At 37.4% G+C, this 23,261-nt stretch overlaps 1 protein-coding gene across 4 annotated transcripts in view; it reads left to right on the plus strand.

The window, feature by feature from the left end:
- Positions 1-23,261, plus strand: part of ERC1 (ELKS/RAB6-interacting/CAST family member 1) — a 294,214-nt gene that overhangs the window by 192,566 nt on the left and 78,387 nt on the right. For all 4 annotated transcript variants that reach the window (XM_086755609.1, XM_086755591.1, XM_086755602.1 and 1 more), the window contains one exon: positions 1,335-1,495. In XM_086755609.1, coding sequence (XP_086611735.1) covers positions 1,335-1,495 — 161 coding nt within the window. The remainder of the gene's footprint in view (positions 1-1,334; positions 1,496-23,261) is intronic.

A 23,261-nucleotide genomic window follows, 5' to 3' on the forward strand; every position in this document is an offset into this window, starting at 1 on the left:
ATAGGTTTTCTGCACTGCACAATATCTATGCTAGATTTTTGTAAATCTGCTAATTCTGAATTGCACTGTTTCTTGTTCTATCACTGATTGAGGAAATGATTGATGAAAACCAAACTTGTTATCTGTGTTTGTCTTGAGTCATTAGCTCTGCCTTTAGAAATACAGGATTTATTAAAGTATGTTTCATACCTTCCATCCTCCAGCACCTGTATAATAAGTGATGTGCCCAACTCTCTTCGTAAAAACATGTAAATAGAAATTGAGCTTAATATAATTTCAGTAATTCCCTTCAAGGATGGAGCACAAGTTGATTGATATGCAGGGATATAAATGCAATGCAGTGCTGTATTGTCATACTAAATATATACAAATGCTTAATTATGTGAAAAGTAGCATCAGAGTTTCTCCCATTTTAAGTACTTTATAAAATGGTTTGTGGACACATGGTTGTGATAGAGAAAATCTATGTGGAAAAAGACAGTTAAAGTAATGTGTGCCATTGAGCATTATTATAAAATTATTACAAGAATATCCATAGGTTTTTGTATGTTATGTGTAGTTATACTTGAGGATTTATTGTGGTTTTGTATGTTAATTAGTGATAAATTCTAGCTGAGACAGAGCTTACTCCACGTGCAAAATAAAATTACTATGTACATCTGTGTAGTATCTATGCCAGAGTTTACAATCCTGTTAATTCTGAACCTTTCCCATCTGCTGAAGATGTGTTCTTCTGTGCCCGTCTGCCATCAGCAGCACTTTGAATGTCTTTTATGTTGCTATATCGCAAAACATGCCTATAAGCATTGTTCAATAGATATTTTGAGGAAAGTAGCCTTATTTACATCTTCATGGGAACCCTCTCCTCTCCCTGTTCCGGAAACATTAGCATTGTTCTTAAAGTGCTTATGTAGTTTTTCTTTAGACATCATTTACAGATAAAGTTTTTTATACTTTTGGTATATTATTGATGTATTCCATTTAATATCTAGAATTTTTGTGGGCTAATTTTCATATGTACTGACCATCCTTTTATCCTTGTGGTATGTTTTCTAACTTAGAAATACTGAAGAGTTAAAGATCTGTAGTTTGGTATTGTAATGGTAGTATTCCAGTGACTAGACTATGTTAATTCACAGACTGTAATGTTGCTTCAATCAAGTGTAGACCTATTGTCCACAGCACTAGATGATCCTTCCAGTCTACAGTAGTGTTGTGCAGTGTATATGCACTGGTAACTTTTGTGCTCCAATTTAGTTGTGACATTTAGGAAGTTCCAGCTGATCTCATTACCCTGTTTTTCTCTCCTCCTGTCTTCCCCAAAAATGTTTTAGGTGGAAGAGCTGATGATGGCGATGGAGAAAGTTAAGCAGGAGCTGGAGTCAATGAAAGCTAAATTGTCCTCTACACAACAGTCTTTGGCTGAGAAGGAAACCCATTTGACCAACTTACGGGCTGAAAGAAGGAAACATTTGGAAGAAGTCCTGGAGATGAAGTAAGTGTTTCTTTTTGTTATTTGTAGATGTGTTTCATTGTTGTCTCTGAATTCTCCTCTGATCCCTGGTTGTCTTTAGAAGACAACCACTGTATGAATATGTCTCTGTGGATAGCAGCTACCTATCTAATCAGTCGAGCCTTCAGAAATGGCTTCTGATCAGGGATTACCTGCATTACTTTCACGCTTTCTTCAGAGCTCAAAAACATCTCTTCCTTCTGATCATTCACAGTAGACTACTATCATTTGCGTAATAGCATCTTCAAAGATCCTAAGCAATTATTGGGACTCAGGTATTTTGTGTGTCTTACGAATGTGCCATCTTGCTTTGAGTAGCCTATAATCTACTTTAAGGTAAGACACAAGTCATTGTAACAAGTGACGAAAAGGAAAGAGGGAAGAGATAAACATAGTGTCAGGTAGTTGTAATGCTAAAATCAGATTGCAGATGCCTGGTCTGCTAAAGTATTTTTCAAACTCACAGGAATGACTCATTAGCACTGGAACAGAGTTTGAAGTTCTCTATCAGTCAGACTTCTCTTGTCATCTTTACATGAGGCCTGAATAAAACCAAGCTTTGAGGAGGTGGGGAGAAGTGAGGGATTAGACTTCTAAGGCTTAAATACTTCCTCATTTCTGACTGTGCATTATAGATAAATAGTTATCCTCAGTTTAGGGAGACATGAATCCATTTAGTGCAATGATGGATAATGCTGCCAGCAGTTCATTAGGAACACTTTCAGTTGTTTAGCCAACCCTGAAGAGAAGGAACATTTTTATTGGCAGGACCAGCAGTGGTTCCTCCACTGTGGTTTTGTGAGCCATTATTTATTTATTTAACTTTTCTACGCTAACCTCTTTCCTTTTCTTTTTTTTTTTTTAATGAAATCATATAAAAACAGCTGTTACAAAATGGAAAGAGAGGTGGCTTACATCTTGAAACTCTAACTTAGGAGTGCTGTATAAAGTGGGCCAAGGCTCCCCAGCTTCGTATTCAGCTACAATAGTCTGATCTAGACCTGGCATAAGGATGTTGGAAGACTGCAGTGCTTAAAAGCTGCACTTTTTATTTTTAATAAAAAATTTTATTGAGCTATAAATTTGACTGCCATGAGAGCTGGTGTATTGGGGGATGGGAAGAATAGCTCTTAAGGTGATGTGGGAATCCAAAGCAACTGGAGATGTATCCCATATCCAGTCACTTGGCAGTTCTTTCTTCTGCCAAACTGCTCTGCCAAACCTTCTCATTAAAATATACACGTAGTGTACAGTATATCCTGAAATGTGTTTGGAATTGTGTAGCTCTAGAGCCTTTAATATAACTACTCCCTTCTTTTTAAATGATGACCTCTCTTAGCTGAGTAAGTTATTGTTGGAAAGTTGTTGTACTGAAATGTAGTATCAGTAACTGCATAAGCTGGTAGATCCATTGCACCTCAGAAGGAAGAAGAACACTGGAGAGAATGGTAATGCTGTCAGCACGTGGAGAGAAAGATGGAAAAAACATTACGTTTGTATAGTTAACTAGCTGAGCATGTTGTAGTCATAGCTGGTCTGTCTTAAAGTCCTATAAAGCTGCCAAAGGCATCCAGACTTCAAAAACTCACCCTCACCATGAGGCTCTGTTGCAAACAAGTCTCTACTGAGGACTCTCAGTCAGTTAGGTATCTTATATTTTATATACAGAAACTCCAGTATATTCTTTGTTGCCCTACTTTCCCAGCCCTACTTTCCCAGCCCAGAGTGGAAAGCACTCTTCTCATATTTTTTCTGGTTTTGCAAAAAGTTTCTAATGTTGTTAAAATGTTTTATACAATTTCAACTCAAAAATAACAGTGGTTGAATGAGTGGTCAATTCTGTGAAGCAATTAGCTGACTTTCATATCCTTAACAGAAAACAATAGCTATTGTACAGATAGTGTTCAAAGACACAGTAAAGCAATGTTGTTTCCCAGGTTTTAGGGCATACTTTGCTGGGAAAAGTTTGAAATGCTCAAAAGCAGCACTGATCAAATTTGAGATTTGATAGAAGTGTAAGTTTAACAGCCTGGACTCTGCAGTCAGCTAATGGGGCAGGGGACCATACAAGAAAAACAGCTTAGGAAATGCTGCTTTAAGGGAATCTAGATATGGACTGAAAGAAAGTGTTAAAGCAACAAAAGGACTCCAGAAAGTTACATCTGGGTTTTAATAGGAAGTTGTTAAATGTTATGTTAATGAAAATATGTATTTAAAATACTGTTTCTTAGAGTAGAACTTGTGTTTACTACTGACTCTGTAACCCTGAGAAGATCATTTCACACTCCTTAGGGAATACTGTGGCACTAGAATAGCACAAGTGAATTATTCCAAGGAAGAAATTTCACTCCTCACAGAAATACTATGTATTTTGAAGCCCTTCCTTTAAGTCTAATACTTTCATTTTCTTTAAAAAAAAAAATTCATTGTAAATAATTACGAGAGATGTAGATAATAGTCTCTCTATTTATATCACCAAACATGATCTACTGTAAAAAAATACTAGTGAACTGCTAGGATTTTTGTTATGTTATGTTTTCTTTAAGAAGTTCTAATGTTTCCATCATTCACAGCAAATCTTTTAAATTAGGCAGGAATAAAGTGCTGTCTACAGAGAAATCTCTGTTCTTTGTCCCATAAAAACCTGCTTAGGCTGAGCTGAGTTATAAACTGTTGAAAATCACCAGTTTTCCTTTCCCTTTTTTTTCTCCTGGTGTTGTCAGCAAATTTTGGCAGTGTGTGAAAATAACCGAGCACAAACAGTCTAATCTGGGGCCGAGCTCATGCAATTGCCAAAACTGTAGCAGCGGACACTGCACTTACAGAGAAGGGGAACAGACACTCTGTCTGCATGTAGAGAAGAGATTGTTTTTTGGCTTTGGGGTTTTTTTGACTAGGCAGGCCTTTTGTTATGGTCAGAAGGACCAAAAGATTCTTCCTAGTCATCTGCTTCGGGGTTGAAAAGTCCCAGTTGGAGCATTTCTCGATCTGTTCTTTCAGACCTGGAAAAGTGTCCAACAGCCCTTTCCTGAATTATGCCTTCTCTTGCTAATTGCAGTTGCTGCTCGCCCTATAATTCAAGGGATGCAGACTTACATAACATAGTCGGCGCTTCAGAGTTGAATCCTTCATCCTGCTGGCACGTAACAGAAAGATTATTGCTTGTCCAAGAATAATTTACTATCCTCTTTTTTTCTTGAAAAATAATCAAGGATATTACAGAGGAATGAATTGTTATAATAGAACATAATTTATCTTTCAAAATCAGTCAAAAAATGTCTTTAGATTTCTTATGTGACTTTACATGAGTGGTCTTTTGAATATTTCTCATGGTAGTCTCTAATTGCATTGATACATCCCACAGATAGTGTTCTGTTTGATACAGAGTGTAGGCGGTGATCAGAGATGAACCAGGCCCGCGTCACTTAATGAAGCTGTTTATTGTATTCCTTCCTTATTTCATCTCGGTGTCGGAAAGGCTGCTGAGAGCTACATGGAGGCTACTCTTACAAATAAGATGCCAACCTAAGCAGTGCTGTGCAGGAAAAGCGTTCGTCCTTATCTCTGCTGCAGTTTTCCTGCATGATATGCAAGTCACTTAAAATATTTGGTAGATGGTTGGTAAGTCCACATGTTCATTTTGTGGCTATCAGATAAGAAAAATACAAACACACACACACAAACACTCACAACTGAAAATGAAATCAGTGGAGCTGACTTCTGAAAAGTTCGTCCTCTCAGCAATAAAACAATACTGTCTGGAGGTATGAGTATGAGGTTGAAACTGAAAGCAGTCCCAGAGAAACTGATTAATCAGCATATAGTTGATTTGCTAGAAAAGTCATTTCAGTTGATCCAAAATGAGGTGTGAAATAATTTCAAATGCAGCAAACAATTAAAACAAACAAGTATTTTAGGTTATGTGTACCCATGGTGAACAGAACAAAAAAAAAAAAAAAATTTATCGAATGATAACTTGTCAGCTCATCAGAAATGGTCTTCTTGGAAATTAAAGGTTTTTTTTTTTTCATTAGAGAAGCTATGGTTTATGCCTATGCTTTAATAACAATTCAACAGAGGAAAAGTGATTACTAGTTGCAGAAGTATGTGTATGTTCTACACGTATAAACAGTTGTCTCTGTAGTTTGAAGTCACTTCACATTTGTTGTCAGTGCTACAAAGCAGTAAATTGTTAACTTTGCATCTGCAAGGTATGGCTTTCTAGCCCCAATGCAAACTCTTCATCACATTGAACTGGACTATGGGCCATTTGGTATATGAGGCCATCATGTGACTGCAGCAATGGTAGCAAAGCACCTCCTGTAATTACTTTGTGTGGATTTAAATAAGCTAAAATCCCACAGGGGGCACTCCATGTCCGTAGAATTTACTGTCTGGGGCAAAGCTGAACAAGTGCATCTGCATCAGTCCCTTTTTTTCTTCTATAAGCTTAGATTTTTATTTTTTTTTTCTTTAAAATGTCTTTTTCAGGGCACACAGTGAAAATGAACGCAACAATATCCTATTACCATTCTTTTGTCCTTTTTAATTTTCAAGCATAAAATATATAATTATATATGTTTATTTTAACTATATATGGTTGCCCAGTTAGCTTTTGACATTGAAGTTGTAAAAAGTTCAGTTGCAGTAGTCCAAAATTTGAAAAAGTATCCATTCCTAATTATTGGGCAATACAAACATTACATTTAAATGATTGGAAATAAACTGACCTTGGAACTGGTGTTAACCTCCAAGTTAAGCACACAGAGTCCAGTTAGAAAGCTGAAATACAGCGTGTAGTTATATTGTGTGTCTTTTAGGACTAAAGTTTATTGAAAGGCCAGAACTCCATAGTTCTCCTCACTGTAATGAAACATCAGGCTTTTCATAAATGTAATTGTAGCTCTTGGTTGCCTTCAAATCTGATGGCTTCTGCTATTATTTCTTAATTGAGGTGAAAGCTTGAGAGAAAATATAATCTCTTTTGCACTTTTTCTCTCTTGGCAATTAAGGAGTGAAGCTTGTTATCCTTTCTCTCCTGCTGCATTGTCAATGAACCTTTGAGCGCTCCGAGACGCTCGGTGCCGTGGCAGCGACAGCCTGCCGCTTCATTTTCAGTGCAACTGATACTAGAATACCTGAATCATGGACATAAGGAGCAAAACTTAACCCATTTATGGGCAGCAGAACAAAACTGGTTGGTGAAATGATTCACATAGATGAGAGACCTATTAAATTCAAATCTAAAAGTTTCAGTGAAAGATAAACTGCAAAGGAAAGAACTGAACCTTTAGCAAAGCCTATGTAAATAAGGTGCCACATATAAGCACACACAGAATTGTTGTGGTTTACTCTGTTTCTTTAACTATTGGATATTATGGTTATCTTTTGTAACTGGTTTGTTTTTGCTCTTCACCTCCCTTAAAAAATTTTTCTTCTGTGGCTTTTTTAGATACTAAAAATCTTGGCGCAATATGTCACAGTCCCGTTCTGTCTTGATAAAACCTCCATATCTCATTTTATCTTGAATTCTATGGTCCCTGAGAACAGTCTTGTAGAGAGAAAGTACTGTACTATCTTAATGAGCCATGGCAGGCCTGGAAGCAAGACCAACTGCTGAAAAGTACACCAGGTGGTGTTAAAGGGGTTTGTTCCACTTGGTAATTTCTAAGACTTAATGTTGTAGGGAGGAGTTGGGAAAAGGAGGTCCAGTCATTAACTTCCTGAGAATTTAGCTACACTGTGCTCTTGTTTCCATGCATTTCCAAAGAAGATATTTTTTTTCTTCTGGATATGTTTTCCGGGGATGAGGTTTAGTGTAAGTGATCCCTTTGGTAGTTCTTGGAATATAATTTTCTAGACAGTGAAAGGAAATTAGACCTCTTTCAAGTGAAAATGTGGAAAACATAGCATATAGCCTCAGTGTTAAGAATGCACAGGTTTTGTTACATTTTTCTTTTCTATTAATAGATTACAGCATTCTTACAGAAATTGCCATGAAAGATCTCATTAGTAGAGATCTTGGCATACATACACAGAGTACTGAAATGTATAATTTTTTTAGGCTTACACAATCCTAGGACTAGTGAATGAATACTCTCCTTGTCTTTTCTCAGTTTGCTAGTTCATTATTGCAAATACACTTAGAGAGCAGGTGCAGCACAAGGTAACTTCTTGGAAGTCATTAGTTCCCCATGTTCTTTACTGTACAAAGGGTGTTGCTTTGGGAAAAGTTTGTTTTTACTATAATCTACGTGCATATCTAAAAAAATAACTAGAATTATGCTTTTTTCTAGAAATAATTACTCACCTAACCAAATGTTAAACTGGTAGAGGAATGGAGAGAGTGCTGGTTTTATTTCGACTAACTTATAGAACAGATTGCTTGTAAGACAGCTGTAAAGGCACCAGTTAGCTAGCCTTCTGCTAGCTAATTCTGTATACCTTTCCCAGTAAAAAACACTCTTGTTCTACTGTATTCTAAGTTATTATTTATGTAATTAAATACATTCAGAAGTTCTGTCAGAAGTAAAGGTTTATCTGTTCAAGAGAATCTATGTAATTTTCCCTTGGATATAGGAATCCTCCACTCCACTTATTTCTAGAACAATACTAACAAAAACAGGTTTCCAGGTCTTCAGCATGCCTTTTTTATTGTTTCTAGATACTTCTGTACACAACAAACAGAAATGTGACTGTGATTTCTATTTAAAATATGCAGGACTGTTTTGGCTCAGGGTACATTTCTTATGCCAGCTGTTTCAGCTGCATCAGTGATTCCTGTCACCATCCTTATCCCAGCTATAAGATTCTGGGGCTTCCAGGGGCGTTACTGAGCTACACCAAATCAGGCACTTTTAACTTTCTGTTAAAGTTAAAAGAACCGTTAGTTCCTTAGGGTGCTTTTTCCTTTTTTAGAAACGTGCACTGTAAATAGTGATACGTATAAATCAACTCTGTGAGCACTACATATTTCATTAAATGCAGTCAAGTTGTGGGTTAATAGAAGTTCCAAGTGAAAATATTATGGTATCTCATTGCATATAGCGTAGGTTTAATGTAGTGTGAACAATAGTAGCTTTGAGCCATTGTAAATCCCATCCGGATATCATCAACGTAGTTCAAAATACAAGGGGGGAAATCTCAAAGCTTAGATGCACTCCTATGGCCACTGTACATATGTGAGTCATTCTTTTATTGTTTTTAAAATAACAGTATAGCCTTGTGGGGTGTAGGTAAGGCAAAGTCTTAATTTCAGACTATTTTCTGGAGTTGAACTGAAATTCCTTTTTCGAAAGTCAGGTCAATTTGCTTTAATTGATTGAAATAACCTCTGAAGCAAGTAATTGATTCCCTACAATCCTGGAGGACAACAAGTGAGAGTTGTGTAAGAAAAAAATGGAGAAATTAGTCAAATCATTGGCATTCCCTATAATCTTTGTCTTTATACTATATGGGAATATTCAGTATATCTTTTTGTTTTCCTCCCTTCCTGAACAATGCTTTTGAGTTCTTTTAGGCAAAATGAAAAACACTATCTGCAAGTCTGTGGAATATCTGAGAAAACTCCACAGTGAGAGGATTTGAGAGTTGTTGGTTTGTCTGGCAGTATCTTGTGTGCAGCACAAGTGACTACATGTAATAGGAGTTAAAACCATGAAAATCAAACAGAACTGTTCATTTAAAAATCCTAAAAGATGACACTAAGCACCGTAAAAGTGTCTTGCTTTAAGGTATAATGCTGTCATTGCTGTTGAGTCACTTCTCCCCAGTCCCATATCCAGTGTCATAGGATAAAGAGAACTATCTTTCCTGGTACTAGGAGCTAGTACATATAGGATTGTAGGGAAGACTGAAAAATAATTTGAAACAATGTCATATTTGGTGTTCCCTAAAGCCCCTTTTATAGCCTTCCTCAAGCACTAAATAGATATGGCTATAGCTTTTTGTAAACCTATAGTTCTTTTTCAGTCTGCTAGCATTTTACAGCTTTAAAATTCATGTCAAGAAAACATTGAAAACTAAAGGATCACACTAGTTTATTTCCACTGTGTAATCTAGGAATCAAACTTGGCATATGAAGTTAAACCAAATGATGTAACTGTTATTTGCTATACAATCTAAGAATCAGCTAGCTTGATCACGTAGTTTAATGTCATGAGTAAACATTTAAGGCCACCGATACTGTTGTGAAAAGATTGCTACTGCACGTAGCTTTGAGCAGCCAAAGATTTCATGAGCCTGCCTTCTGTTACTGGAAAGTTATTGGAGTAAATGATAAAAAATATTACTTGTAAGTGCTTATAAAGTAGTGAACTGTTAAGTAATAGAGAACCTAAATTTGTTGAGATTAAATCATGACAAATCAATCAGATGTCCCTGTATGCCAAGTCATAGTTTTGGTAATACAGTAGATGTGATATGTTTTGTTGTCAGGAGGATTTCTGTCATTGTCTTACAGAACTGTCTCATGAACAAAGTAGGGATCATATTTCTGATTAAACTACTATAAAGTGAATAGGTAGGTAGCTGGAAAGGAATAATTAGTAGTTCATTGTCAAAATGGGAACTTGTGTTACATGGTTTCCATAGAGGTCTTCCTCAAGTCTGCTACTGTTCAAAGTGTCCATTAATGAAGTGGCTGACAAGCCAAAGGGTGTATATTGCCAAAATGCCACTGTGGGTGTTCAGGCATTTTGGAGAACAAGATGATAATTCACGATGACCTTGATAAAGTGAAGATGGGTTCTCAGGAGGCTGTAGAATACTGTTCCCGTATCACAGATAGCTTATATATAGTTGAACGTGCTTTTGGGGTAGTTTAGATAGAGAGGGTGTTGTCTTGCAGTTTTTGTGATTCTTCAGCACAGATCATATACGTCCCTCAATGAATGTCTGTAAGAACCAAAAGTGTATCTTGTGAACAGATATGTATTATATGCATGAGCTTGTTCTACATATTACATGGGCTCAGTTCTCTGTTAATACAGACTTCGGTTCGCAGATTCAAGTTCTAAAGAGAAATTTTGTTCTTGTAGGTAATTCGCTTTCAGTATTGTTCATGCAAAGGAAACCTTTTTCTAAATTTAAAGTAGTAAACATAATTCAATTTGTTGGTTCAAGGTAGCTGCAAAATTCTTGTTGCCTTTCGAGCCCTTAGTAGACAGGAAATCTGAAAGGGTTAGATCTGGTTAGGTTATAAAGAATGCCAAGGGTATCTTCTGATATTTGGAGAAAGCCTTTATGACCTCAACTAGCCACATTTTCTTCAAAAATATTAATAATGCGACTATTAATAATAGTACTTTGCAACTTAATTCTTTTAATTGAAGGATCTTACATGTCAAAGTCTTCCTTTTTTTAAAAACAGAGAAATACAATCATGTAATACCAACATGAAGTGACTCATTCATCAGTGGCCACAGAACTTCAGTGATGTCAGGAGTTAAAATCTGAAGACACTAGATTTGTAGATTTTTAAGTACCTTAATGTTTGAGACAAAAATGTTTGATAGGAAATGTTTTGCATATAAGATACATACTTCTTCGTTTATTTCTCTCTTCTAGCGTGTTCTCATACAAATCCTTTCTACATCCTCACTTTTTCTTTTTGATGTGTCTACACCTAAAATGGAGTATGCTTATCTTACCACTTCAGTGCTGTGATTGGAGAAGAGCAATCTGTTCTCTTTTGCTAAGCTGATCTTTGGATTTGTCTTGCTTGCTAGATCCTATTGTTAGTGAAGGCTTTGGTTTGGAGTTCGAAGAACTAGATTAATTTAGCCAGGAGATGTTAATTTAAAACAAAAACAAATACATTTTTGCCTTGCCTTGAAAAATGTAAAGCTGGGCTTGGACTATAATTTCATAGGTTTTGTGACAAATGAGGCATGAAACAAACTGGCAAACCCACAATGTCCAAAGAACAGTGGTACAGTGTGCTCTCTAATTCCCAGCCCTAAAGATCTTGGCAAAGGTCGCAAATTAAACAAAGTCAAAATTAATCAACTCTACAATCAAAATACAATTATTAAGATTTTCGTTTGCTACAAAGAAGCAGTTATGAAAGAGGCGCTGGAGCAAGTTCTTTTGTGCAGTAAGGGAAAATCAACAGCAAGGTGTCGAACAGAAAAATGAAAGCCTGCAGGTGAAGCTGTCTTTGGAGCCGAAAGCAACCAGCACTTACGCAGAAATGCAAGTAAACTGTTGGAGAATGGAAAAGGTGTTTGGTGCTGGGCTGCAGAGTGTGTCAATGTTACATTTGGCCCAAACAGAAGAAGCCTGTGGGCGAGAGTCATGCACTGTAGCCATGCACAGCCCCTTCAAGTGACCTCTCACCAAGGCTTCTCTCCAGTGGTCTCAGCTGCTCTGGTTTTTGCCTCCTTTAGAGCATGGAGCATGGGAGTAGCACTTCCTCTGTGGGGGAAGCTGAAAAGTACAGTCAGGGATGCCTAGAAACACCGTAGCTGACAACCCCTTTCTTTATGCATTTTGTGCCCTCATTTTGGGGAGGCAAAGTGCTCCAGATGACTTTGTGATGTGTACGGATGCATCTCCGTTATCTCAAGTACATTATTTATACAAATACGGAATTTCTTGTTCCATTTTATGGACAAATATGCTGTCAATGCAATTTAAATACAACTAAGTGTAAGAAATTCTTCTTTTCTTGCCTATTTCTGAAGCAGAACTTGTAGACCTTTAACAAAACTCGTTTGAGGGACAGAAATTACACTGGGCAACTATCTGGTTTTCGTCTCAGTGATATGAATAACGTAAAAGCTTTATTCCCATACATGGGAGATGGATTATCTTTTAATAGATCTCTGTTCTGTTTTCATTTTCTGTTTTACTAACTGATAAAATTGCAATGTGGAATTAATATGTAAATAGTGTAGTAAGTTACACTTTATTCACCTAAGTGAATCCTAATAATGTGAGTCCTAATAATGAAATACATTTTTCAGTGTACGCCTACCTTAGCCCAGTTACTGTTACACTTTTTCCTGGTGCAGAGACTCACATGTGTGCAATGTGCATGCACCACTTGTGCTTTGTTTGACCTGCCTAGAGTATGGGTCTTTTTAATTTATAAGTAAGTATAGTTAATTTTCTGTAGATTATGATAAGGTCTATAAGTTTCTTAGCAGATGGGTGATTTAATAATCTTTTAATGTATTTGCAAGGTAGAAATAGTTGTTTAAGAACTGTCAGGTTGTAGTGTGAGATATGGAACTCTCAATTCTTCTTTCAGAGTTGCTCTACCTCCTCTTCCCACTGCCGAGTCATTTTTGAAGCAGTTGTACGTAATCAGCAGACCATCATCAGGAAATGCCTGCTTGGGAAAAAATGGAAAATTTAACTTCTCATGACCAACAGTCACAGATTTTGAGTTAAATTTTCATCCCCATTCTACATACTGATACGGCTGGTCTGGAACATGCATTGTGAAGGATGACATCTACCTTTTTCAGTTGCTCTATTCCCAAGGAAATCCTATAAGTCTTAGAAAAATTCTTTTAAAAATATTAACTGAAGGAACACACACACACACAAAAATCACATTCCTCTTTGCAATTCATGCACTACACATTTTTCTAGTTTATGTCTTAACTATGTGTTTTGATTTGAGGTAAGAATTAGGATAGCCTAGTGGAAGTATTTCATTACCCAACTTCTCAGCTCTTCCAGCTGAACTTGGTGGCAGTCTGCTGGGACTTGGAAATACACACCTACACCTTTTATGAACAAGAGGAGTTTGCTGATCAAAATGAGATGTAATAACTTGTCTCCACATGACCTTAAAATACTTCTAGGAATAGATTTTAAAAAAATAAAATATGCAGCCTTCTAGAATTTCAATTTGTGCTGTGGCATTCAGTTCTCATTATGATACTTCATGTCATATAGTACTTTCTGTCTGTGAATGTTAAAAAAAAAGTTACAAATGCCATGTTAATTTTCCAAAAATTCTCTGAAAAAAAAAAAAGTATTTCTCTTATTTAAGGATAAGGAAAACTCAGCACAGAAAAATTTAAATGGCATGAAAACATCATCTGGATTGCTTGTTGCTTAGTTGCTGGTTCTAAAGAGAACAGCACTGCAGTGTCTGAACCAAGGAGTCTATTGCCATTTCAGGTGGACTAGATTATCCCTGTGGACCTCCCAAGTACCTCTTCAAAAAAGCATGGATCTTCCATATATTCTATGTCACGTTGCTGGCCTCTTGTCTCTTGTATCCTAGGACAGCTAACGTGACATTACATACCATTACTTGGGCAATGGAATCCCAGAGCAGGCACCAAGAACAATTGAATTGTCACAGTTCCCATTAACATCGGTTACAGAGAGAAGACTCCAGTCTGGCCAGTCAGCTTCTCAGTGCTGATAGCGGTCATCTTGAAGTGATGCCAAATGTGTTGATATCCCCAAGTTTGACATTGTAAACATATTCTATGCTGCAAGACCTCATAGTGTCAGTTGAACTTCTGTCATCTCTTTTGGCCCCTCTGAAGAGTCATGTTCTCAGTCAAGATGTTCAGGAACACAGTGCTTCCCAGGTTCGTTGGGATTAGGAATCAGTGTTCTTATTACGTATCACATCACATACTTTCCTAAAGGCTTTGTAATGATTAGTTCCAAAATACTTGCAGTCAAGCCACTTCCCCACCATAGGTTAGTCATAATCACTGAGGCTGAAAGGGTCTTTTAATGAATTGTTTCTTTTTCATATAGTGGAAGAATAATTTACTCCTAAAAATTGCTAGTAGCTGACTCTTAACTTTCAACTTCTGCTTTGAGGATGCTTTCAGCTTCTTCTTTGTGTTTTTGATAGCTTGTTCCATGACTGAACTATGTTACTTTTTAAAAAAAAAAAAAAAATGTTCTCATCTAATTTAAATACATTACTATTTAATAAAGAACAGTCGATTCTTTATGTGATTCTAACCATTTTTTTCTGGTTTTGTTAGATGATTTTGCTGTCCTTGATTGTCTTTTGAGTGAAAATGGACAAAATAATAACAGGCACAGTTACGATAAACTGATTTATGTGTTTTGTCTTTCTGACTGTTGCTGTAGTCATACTTAAGAAAAAGCTAGCTTTGAATGAGTTTCTCTATAGTTACTGAGCTTTATAGTTGTCCTTAAAGGTGTTTGTGAGTTCTGGTTTCATTGGCCAATTGCTGAAACAGTCTTTCTCCTGCTTACACAAGGCTGGATGTTCCATTATTCCAGAACCACCTTCTAATCCTGCATGTTTTAGTCAGTGTTGGGTAGGGAACAAAACTTTGAATTTTAACAAGTGATATATGGAAAGCCAGTTTTGTGAATGAAGGTGTGCACCAAATGCATTGCGTTAGTGAACAAATGGGCTGTTATGATATATATTCCTCATTTATAATTTTATAAATTGTCAATTATAAAAGTAAATGCAAAAACTTACAGAGATTTAGCTTAAAATTTGAGTGCATGGCTTATAATTGAAAAATTAAAATGCTAAGAGAAGGGCACGATTTTCTTATCAAAGATGCAGGGACAAGATGGTCTTTATACAGTTTATTCAAGAATATTTGAGAAGTGGTGAATTTTTTTTTACAGCTTTGTTTTCCATATCATGTTTATCAACCTCTCCTGGGTTCAGGAAGCTGGTTTCAGTTAGGCCCTTACCTAAACAAAAGGTATTGTTTACACAGTACAGAGCAACATGCTAACTGAGTCTTCCATTTCTCTTCTTTATGATCTTGCTCCTTGCAACAGGATTTCATATACATGTAGAGACTGAGAGAAGAATGATGAAGCTGTGTTAATGCTCCTCATAATTCATGTCATGTGCTGATCTGTATTCAGAGCCACCACTTTGAATTTTTTTCCCAGGCTTAGACTTTGATTTTACAAATAGGCTATCATTTTATTACTACTCTTTGAATTTGTTACTGTTTGTCTCTTCTTTTTTTTTTGTAAATAAGGTGCTCCAGAATGGCAAGAGTGAAATGTAGTCATTCTAAATGGCATTCATAAATTTTTCTAGGTGTGCAATTTTACCTTAGCCAAGTCACTTTATAAAGTTTCCAAGCTCTAAAATGAATATGCAACTGCTTCTTCTTTTATATTATTCTCATAACTCAGTAAAGATTTTCTTTAAGCCTTTAAGTGTGTAAAACTGTTTGAGATGCCAGAGCACTGTAATACTGTTTTTTCATTCATGTCTTCTGCAGCAGGTCAAGGAAAACAAAATCATGCAGAGAATCCTAAAAAAAAAGTTGTTTCTCTCTGAATATTATGATTAGCCATGTTCTTTACACAGTTGTTTAGGCCTTGTTGAAATATATGAATATGAAAAGAAAAAGAAGAGTTCCTCTTGATGAAAATACGTTCTAGGGAAAATACCTTCTAACAGCACAGCAGCCTGAGCTGCTGACCCATCTGGTCCTGCTCCCTCCTCCCAGTTCCGCCTTTACGCTGTATCTGGCGCTTGCAAAACTTCACTTGAACTAATTCAGCATTGCTAACCTAGCAATAAAATGTTCACATTTTTCTGAAGTTGGTCGTCGGCTGGCTTAGTGCACTGAATGGCAATCTGTGGTTAGGTAAGTCTCAGACAACACTAGGCAAAGTCTGAAACTTAGGTCTTGTGTCCTGGGAAAGAAAAGACTGTGACAGCCAGGTGATAGATTGGCTTGAACTGCAACTTCAGTTGCAAAACCGAAAGCCATCTTTGCATGGAGTAAATGCCTTCTGGTCTTTATTCATAGCTTGTGTAGTGTGATGAGAGCCTTGAGATGAGATCTTAATGTTTAATAATCTTCTCCTGCTTTATAGTCCCTTCCTCTACTGCTTTCTCCTCTTCAGTAGAAGGTCTGTCCTACTCTTGACCCGGTAAGCACTCTGCCTCCTGTATCAGCAGGGCATTGGAGATGGAGTGATGTTTTCTGTTAAGGATCTGAGCTGCAACAGTTCAGTCCCTCCATCATGCTGTGTCTGTCAGTCATTCCTTGTTCTGAGTCGAGTGGGTTGATTAGACTGATTAAAGTAGGTGTCTGGATTGAGAGGGTTAAAGAGCATCCATCTGTTCTGGATTTACTGCTGCTTCAGTGGAGGCGGGAAGGCCAGGAATTAGTGAGTGGCTTAGTCCTTTCTCACTGCTGGCAGCTGACAGGAGCACTGATGAGGTGATAATGAACTAAAAAGTCTGCCTTGTTGGCTGGGTGGGAAAGGGACCCAGACAGTGGGCAAGTCTCACTCCTCTTCTTGCCAAGATTTTCGTGTTTTAATAGAGCCCATCTAAAGCAAAATTAACAGGTATACTTTCCTGGACCAATTTCAGTAATGTAATGTAACTTATCACCGGCGGATACGAAAGAAATGTGTATCGTGTTACTTGCAGCATGGCAGCTCTGTAGGGTTCAGGCACCAGACAGCCCAAACAAATAGGAGCAATGGCAGAAACAAGAATGTCTATCAAATGTAAAATAAAATGTAACTTCCTTTAAAATACCATCTGAAGGTCTGCAGAAGATAACTCTTCCATTTTAGTTCTGACTTTTGGTGGCGGTTATTAACATTTCTTGACCCTAACAATTAATCCTTAAAGTATTTAAATAAGGATTTGCAGATACATCCTAAAGGCATTGTCTTGTATTTTCCTTCATTGCTTTAGGTGCTACAAAGCATTATTCTTCTTACTTCTTTAAACCTCTGTCTTTCATCAGAACGTATTCCAAATTCCTTGTAACCTCGCAATATTTTACTTTTGACACAAGTCCAGCTAATGCCAAGCATGAGTGTTCATTATATGTATGTGCTAACAGTATGGATATACTAGCATATCAGGGTGTAAGAAGCACTTTTAGCCAGTCGGATAGCTGAGGAATACAATGTAGGCACTCAATGGGCTTCTTAAATTAACATATGGTGTTCTTCTCAACTTACTTGTTGCTGACAGCCTTAATAAAGGTTCAAGATTTTACAGGCCTTTAATTTGTAAAGAGTCTACAGAGAGCATGAATATGAAATCTCTTAGTAAGAGTTTGGCTTTTTCTTAGAAAACAATGCTAAGTGTTTTGCAAGCTGGGTTAAAAACTGTTTATTTCGTAGTCAAAGTGTTTGGAAGGCAACTTCATTCAGAGGGTAAACCCCTCTGACCTTTATGCAGAACATTGAGAGGATTCGTACAGGGAAGATCGTGACCCCTGAGTCTCTGGTGGCTGTTGATTGAAACCTTGTGTTTCAAGAAATAAATGTTTAAGAACACTTCCTTATAAGACATAGGCTGCATACACAGACTTTTTTTTATAGCGTTTTAACTATTTTGGTAAAAGGTGTTTCTTCCCCTGCCCCCCTTCTGGTCCTAACAGAAAGGGCTAACTCAGCACAATCATCAGTACAACCCTTAGACTGAATGCAATTTTGTCATTATAAATATGACTTAAATTGATATCGCTTCTTTTCCTAAGCCCATAGGCCCAAACTGTCTCTGCATAAGTATTTCTATATGACTGTAACAATGTCTGCATTCATGGGGCTGCATATGGCAATTGCAGTGATACATTTTGTAGGTACAAACCAGTCCAAAAAGGAAAAATTCAACCAAAAACTTCAACCTTGAGAAAAGACAACAACTCTAATGGGTGGTGTTGGATGTGAGGAATTTTTGGAAACACATAAAGACCTTATAAAAACTTTATTTGCTTGTTTAATTGTTAACAGTCAGACAGATTAAAGCAAATACTTTCATGCAAGTTATTTGGTGTCTCTATATGCCCCTCTATTCACAGGGAGAAATTAAGGAATTTCAGAATTTCTTACTTCATCAGCCTTTTCCACATAGACCTTCAGCAATGTTAGGAAAACATGGGGATGCAAATAGTCTTGCTTATACAGTCAAAGCAACTAACCACTTTCATATTAGATCTGTCCTTTCTTACTTGGTGAATTATTCTGCTTTGTTAGCTGTACCAGTGCACATCGTATGGTAAACAGTCAGGGCTCTAACAACTTTCATCACTGCTGAAGGAATGCCTCTTTTCATGATGCCTCATTTGTAACAGGAGTGTTGCAATTCAGAAGAGGACCGAATTATTTTTAAGCTGATATATTTGGAAGAGGTAGCAAGGAGTTAGCACCATGGACTGTTATTTGAGTAGCAAAAAATAGTCCCTTTTATGCACGTTGTGGTTGTAGTTCATAGTTTTCAAATTAATTAGAATGAGTATATCTGTTTTGTCGTTCTTTTGTTTTGGAGGGGCAGGGCTATTTGTTCAAAAGCCATCTTATTAGGATAAAATGAGATGTGGTTAATAACTGCCTACGAATGGATCTCAAAAAGTAGTCTGTCCACTTGCAATACTTTCTTGAAATAAAGCCAGTCGTGGTGTTGAGTAGAGTTGCTAACAATCTTCTAGCCATACTATCTTTAAATGCTCCTTTTCTTCTAATAGAATAGATGGAAGGTTATCAAATGTAATTCTTAAATCTGTCGCAGGAAAGGGCTTTTTTTATTGTTTTGATCAGATCAGTTTTGTGAAAATTTCTCCCAAAATAATTTAGAACAACAGGTTCAAATGTTCTTGTCTGAACAGAATTAAAATTATCTCTGCTGTTCTGCAATTGCATAGTAAGGGCGTATTACTGCTGGTTTATTTTGTGTTATGACCATTCACTCATTTGTGATATGTGCCTGTTATTCATGTCTAAAATGTAAACCGTTTTGGTACAGAGAACACAAAAGAAATTTTTGCCATAGAAAAACACCTATTCATCTACACTTCAGAGTGATACTGATGTACTCTTGATCACATTTTCTTTACGAGTCTTGTCTTCTCCTTCCTTGCTCTGTACAAGGTCTGTGGAGAAGCAGACTCTGGAAACTGGAGCGACTGCATAGAAAATGGAAAATCATCTCCAGATTTCTTCTATGCAAGACTTAGGCATAAAGACAATCAGCTTTATCTTCTCTCTAATGTCTTGTTCCATTTTCAGTATTTTGTGGATTTATAGCCTCCAGGTAAGGTCTTCTGATTCTTGGGAGAATTAGGAGAGCGATATATTATAACAAAAAAAAATTGAGTAGAAAAACAGATGTATCCTGATTAAAAGTATTTCTTAGTGCTCTAGGTAGCAACTTGTATTGATGAATATCACCAAACTTTCACAGCCCATTCTTATTTAGCTTCCCATATTTTTTCTCTCAAGAAAACTGGAGTGCACTGTTTTTAAACTTGATTATGGGTTAGAAAATACCAAGTAGTTATCTGCCCAGAAATAATTTTTCATTCACTTCTTTTTTTTGTCTTTTTTTTCCCCCCTCTTCTCTTTTTTATTGACTGTATTCATGAGTCAGGGTGTGTCAGAGTTGCTGATCCTGCCCAGTAACCATTGTAATGTGCTCTATTTCCTTATTAGCGTCTAATGAACGTTTCTTTCCTTCTGGAAGATCGTCCTCAGAAACAAATGTGGCTGCTTGTCTACAGGAAGCATGTGAATAGTTTGAGAGCATGTTTCATGGCATTGTGTAGAGCTAAAGAGAAGCACTTTAGGCTAGGAAACATTTTCTTTTGAATATGGCTGTGCAGAAACTTCTTTGGCTTCTTCCAGGGCTTTATTGACATTGCTGCCATTGTGATTAAGTTGCTTGGTATCGCTGATTATAGTGATGGCGTAGAGCCAAAATCACTGTTGCTTTTGGCTGAGTAGGAAAAAAGACAGCATGAAAATGGTTTTGGCAAAAAGGAAAAAAAAAGAGTACTTGTTAAGACTGAAAAGCTGATTGTTGTATCTTTGTATCGTATTAGAAGTGAAGCTAATTTTTTAACACCATAATTTTTTAGTATATTTCATGGCAGGGGTGCTAGGTGAGGCAGCATTTAAAGAACAACATTTCCTTGCAGAATACATAGAGTTGGTAAAAAGTAAACTGACTGAGTGTACTTCCCTGCTGTGGTTCATTGCTTTTTGGGAGTTTCATTTTGGAGAGCAGGTGCCCCCGATCTTTTCTACTGGCTCAGCTGCATCTTGCTTAATCCAACACAGTTTTCTTTCTGTGCCAGGGTGCATGGTGACAGTTCTTTAATTTCTTCACATTCCATGATACCCATGACTGCAATCAGCTTGTGTTTATAAAAGCTGATCTTTTTCTCCTCCAGTCTGAAAAGTTAAGCAAGTCCACTTCTGAGCCTTGATTCATAGCTAGAACTTTACCTACAGCTTTAAAAGCCACCTCTGGTATGTGAATGTGTAGGCTTACTTCCAATGAGACTTTACCTTCTTATGTTAAAAGTATGTTTCTAAGCTTGTGTTTGAACATAAAAATATGTCTGTGGTGGGCTAACTTTGGTTAAGGGCCAAACTCCCACCTAACTGCTAGCTCGTTCCCCCTCCTCAACACAAAAGGTGGAGATAATAGGATGAGAAGGTTCACATACCATGATAAAGACAGAAAGATTGCTTACTGATTATTCTCATAGGCAAAAGAAACTCAACTTGGGGAAAAATAATTTATTACCTATTAAAATAGATTTGAGTAGTGAGGAGCAAAGTCAAACAATAAACCAACACCTTTTCTCTTCCACTTCCCGTGCTCAACTTCACTCCATCACTCCGGACTCCTCTATTCAGCTCTCTGAGTGGTGCAGGGACAGATGAGCTGGGTATGGTCAGTACATAGTTTATCTCTGCTGCTCCTTCACTCTCACACTTTTCCCTTGCTCCAGCGTGGGCTATCCCTATGGGGCTGCGGTCTTTAAGGAAAAAAATCTCCTCCAGTGTGGGCTCTCAGAGGACTGGAGTGGATATCTGCTCCAGCATGGGCTGTCCACCATCTGCAGCAGATACATGCTTTGGTATCTGGAGTGCCTCTTCCCCCTCCTTCTCTGACCTTGGTGTTCCCACTGCTGTTTCTCACTCTCTTGCCCCTACCCATACCCTTCCTCTGCCTGTGTGGCAGGTTTTGCTCTTTCCAAAATATATTTTCCCAGAGGTGCCACCAGTTTGGCTGAGGGGCTCAGTTGTGCTCTGCGATGGATCCATTGGAGCCATCAGGAACCGGCTGTGTCCAGCACAGGGCAGCCCCAGTCTCTTCTCACAGAGACTCCTGCAGTCTCCCTGCTACCAACTCCTTACCGTGGACACCCAATAAGAATGTCAAATGATTTTTTAAATTTTCCTTATAGGGGAAATTATGGCAGTATAATAATGCTTACTAATGCAGTACTGTGCCCCTTGCTGAGTGAAAAAGAATGGGGAAAAGGATTTTATTTATCATATTGGGCTTTAACTCTTGCTCGGATGTAGACAAGGCTGCTTGTAGAGGCGGACTGGGCTACTGTGGAGAGGCTGCTCTCTTCTGCTAAGTGGAGGGCTGAGGTGAAGGTGAGAATTGTCTATTTGCAGCTCAGATGTGCAATAGAATTGAGCTTCACTTGGTGAACCTAGAAATCAGTTTAAAACATGTAAAAGCACTTCTTTATGCAGAAGCTAGTGAGGCTTTGGGGCCACAGAGTGCTGTAGAGACAGTGTCAGCAGGAACAAATTTGTCTTAGATTAATGGACAGTAGGTCCATAAGTGGATATTAGAATGAGATTAGACAGGAATGTGCACTATAATATCGTTAATACTATAATTCTCCATATTGGCAGAATATGAGGTGAATAGACCAGTAGGCTACGTTATAGATGGTATTAGAACTAAAAAAGTGCAACCAAGAGAAAAGAGTGACAGTGAGGTCTGAAAGGCTGCAATTACAAAAGGTATTCTGAACACTGAGCAATTTTTAAAGATTCTGTAAAAGAATAGTAGTATATGTTTCTCTTTTTGGTACCTAGATTAACTAATGCCAATATGAAGAATGCCAAAAAGATTTAAAGAGGAATATAGCAAACAAGAAGAGAATCACAGATACAGGGAATGAGGGGAGATTAGTCTGTTTAAGGAGCAGGAAGTGAATAATAGTCAGAGTCATAATAGTTTGGGACTGTGAAAGAAAAGTTCATGCTAGATAATGTGAAGTTAAGAAGTGGAAAGAGACCAGATTCCTGGGAAAGCTGGAGTAGATCCATGGAGATATTGAAATTAAGGAGGAAACTGAGCCCAAGGGATTTTGGAATCAGTGACCTGGTTCAAGAAAGATGCTGAGGAAATCATGGGGTTTTTGCATAAAAAGACAAGCAGCAGAATTCTGTCTCTTCCATAAGTGGGTATGGTGTAACACTAAAAATCTACAGATATTTTTGTTGAGTGGCTTTAATCCTGTTTCTGTTAAGAATGCCTCTTTTTACAGTGCTTCTGTATATTGTCAAGTGTTGAAGTAGATCAGATCTAAGTGGTTGGAGCTGAGATCACTTCAGTTACCCTAGTTATTAGTAAAACAAGCAAGAATTGTTTGGAGGAAGCAGATATGGAGTTGCTTCAGAAGTGCCTACAAATAGTTTTTAAGCAGTTTGATCAAACAGGGATTCTTTTCAAGCTAAAAGTGATGTTTGTCGTAGGTTTCCCTATAATGGAAATAACCGATTCCCTTTTGCTACAATTGCAATCACTGTTTGCATTCCTCCTTATTGTAACTTTATCTTGCTTTACCTCAGATTTTTCCATTAATTTCAGGAAATAAGAACCTGACATGGTAATGCTTGTGAGTGAAGCCTGGTCCTTGACATCCTGATGTTTGAACTTTATGGATTAGAATTGTTGACTCACAGCAATCAGGTTCACTCTTGTTGTGTCTGACAGGGAACAGAGGGGACTAAGCTGAAA

Source organism: Chlamydotis macqueenii, chromosome 1 (genome assembly GCF_036417535.1).
Source record: "Chlamydotis macqueenii isolate bChlMac1 chromosome 1, bChlMac1.mat, whole genome shotgun sequence".
Lineage (NCBI taxonomy): Eukaryota > Metazoa > Chordata > Aves > Otidiformes > Otididae > Chlamydotis > Chlamydotis macqueenii.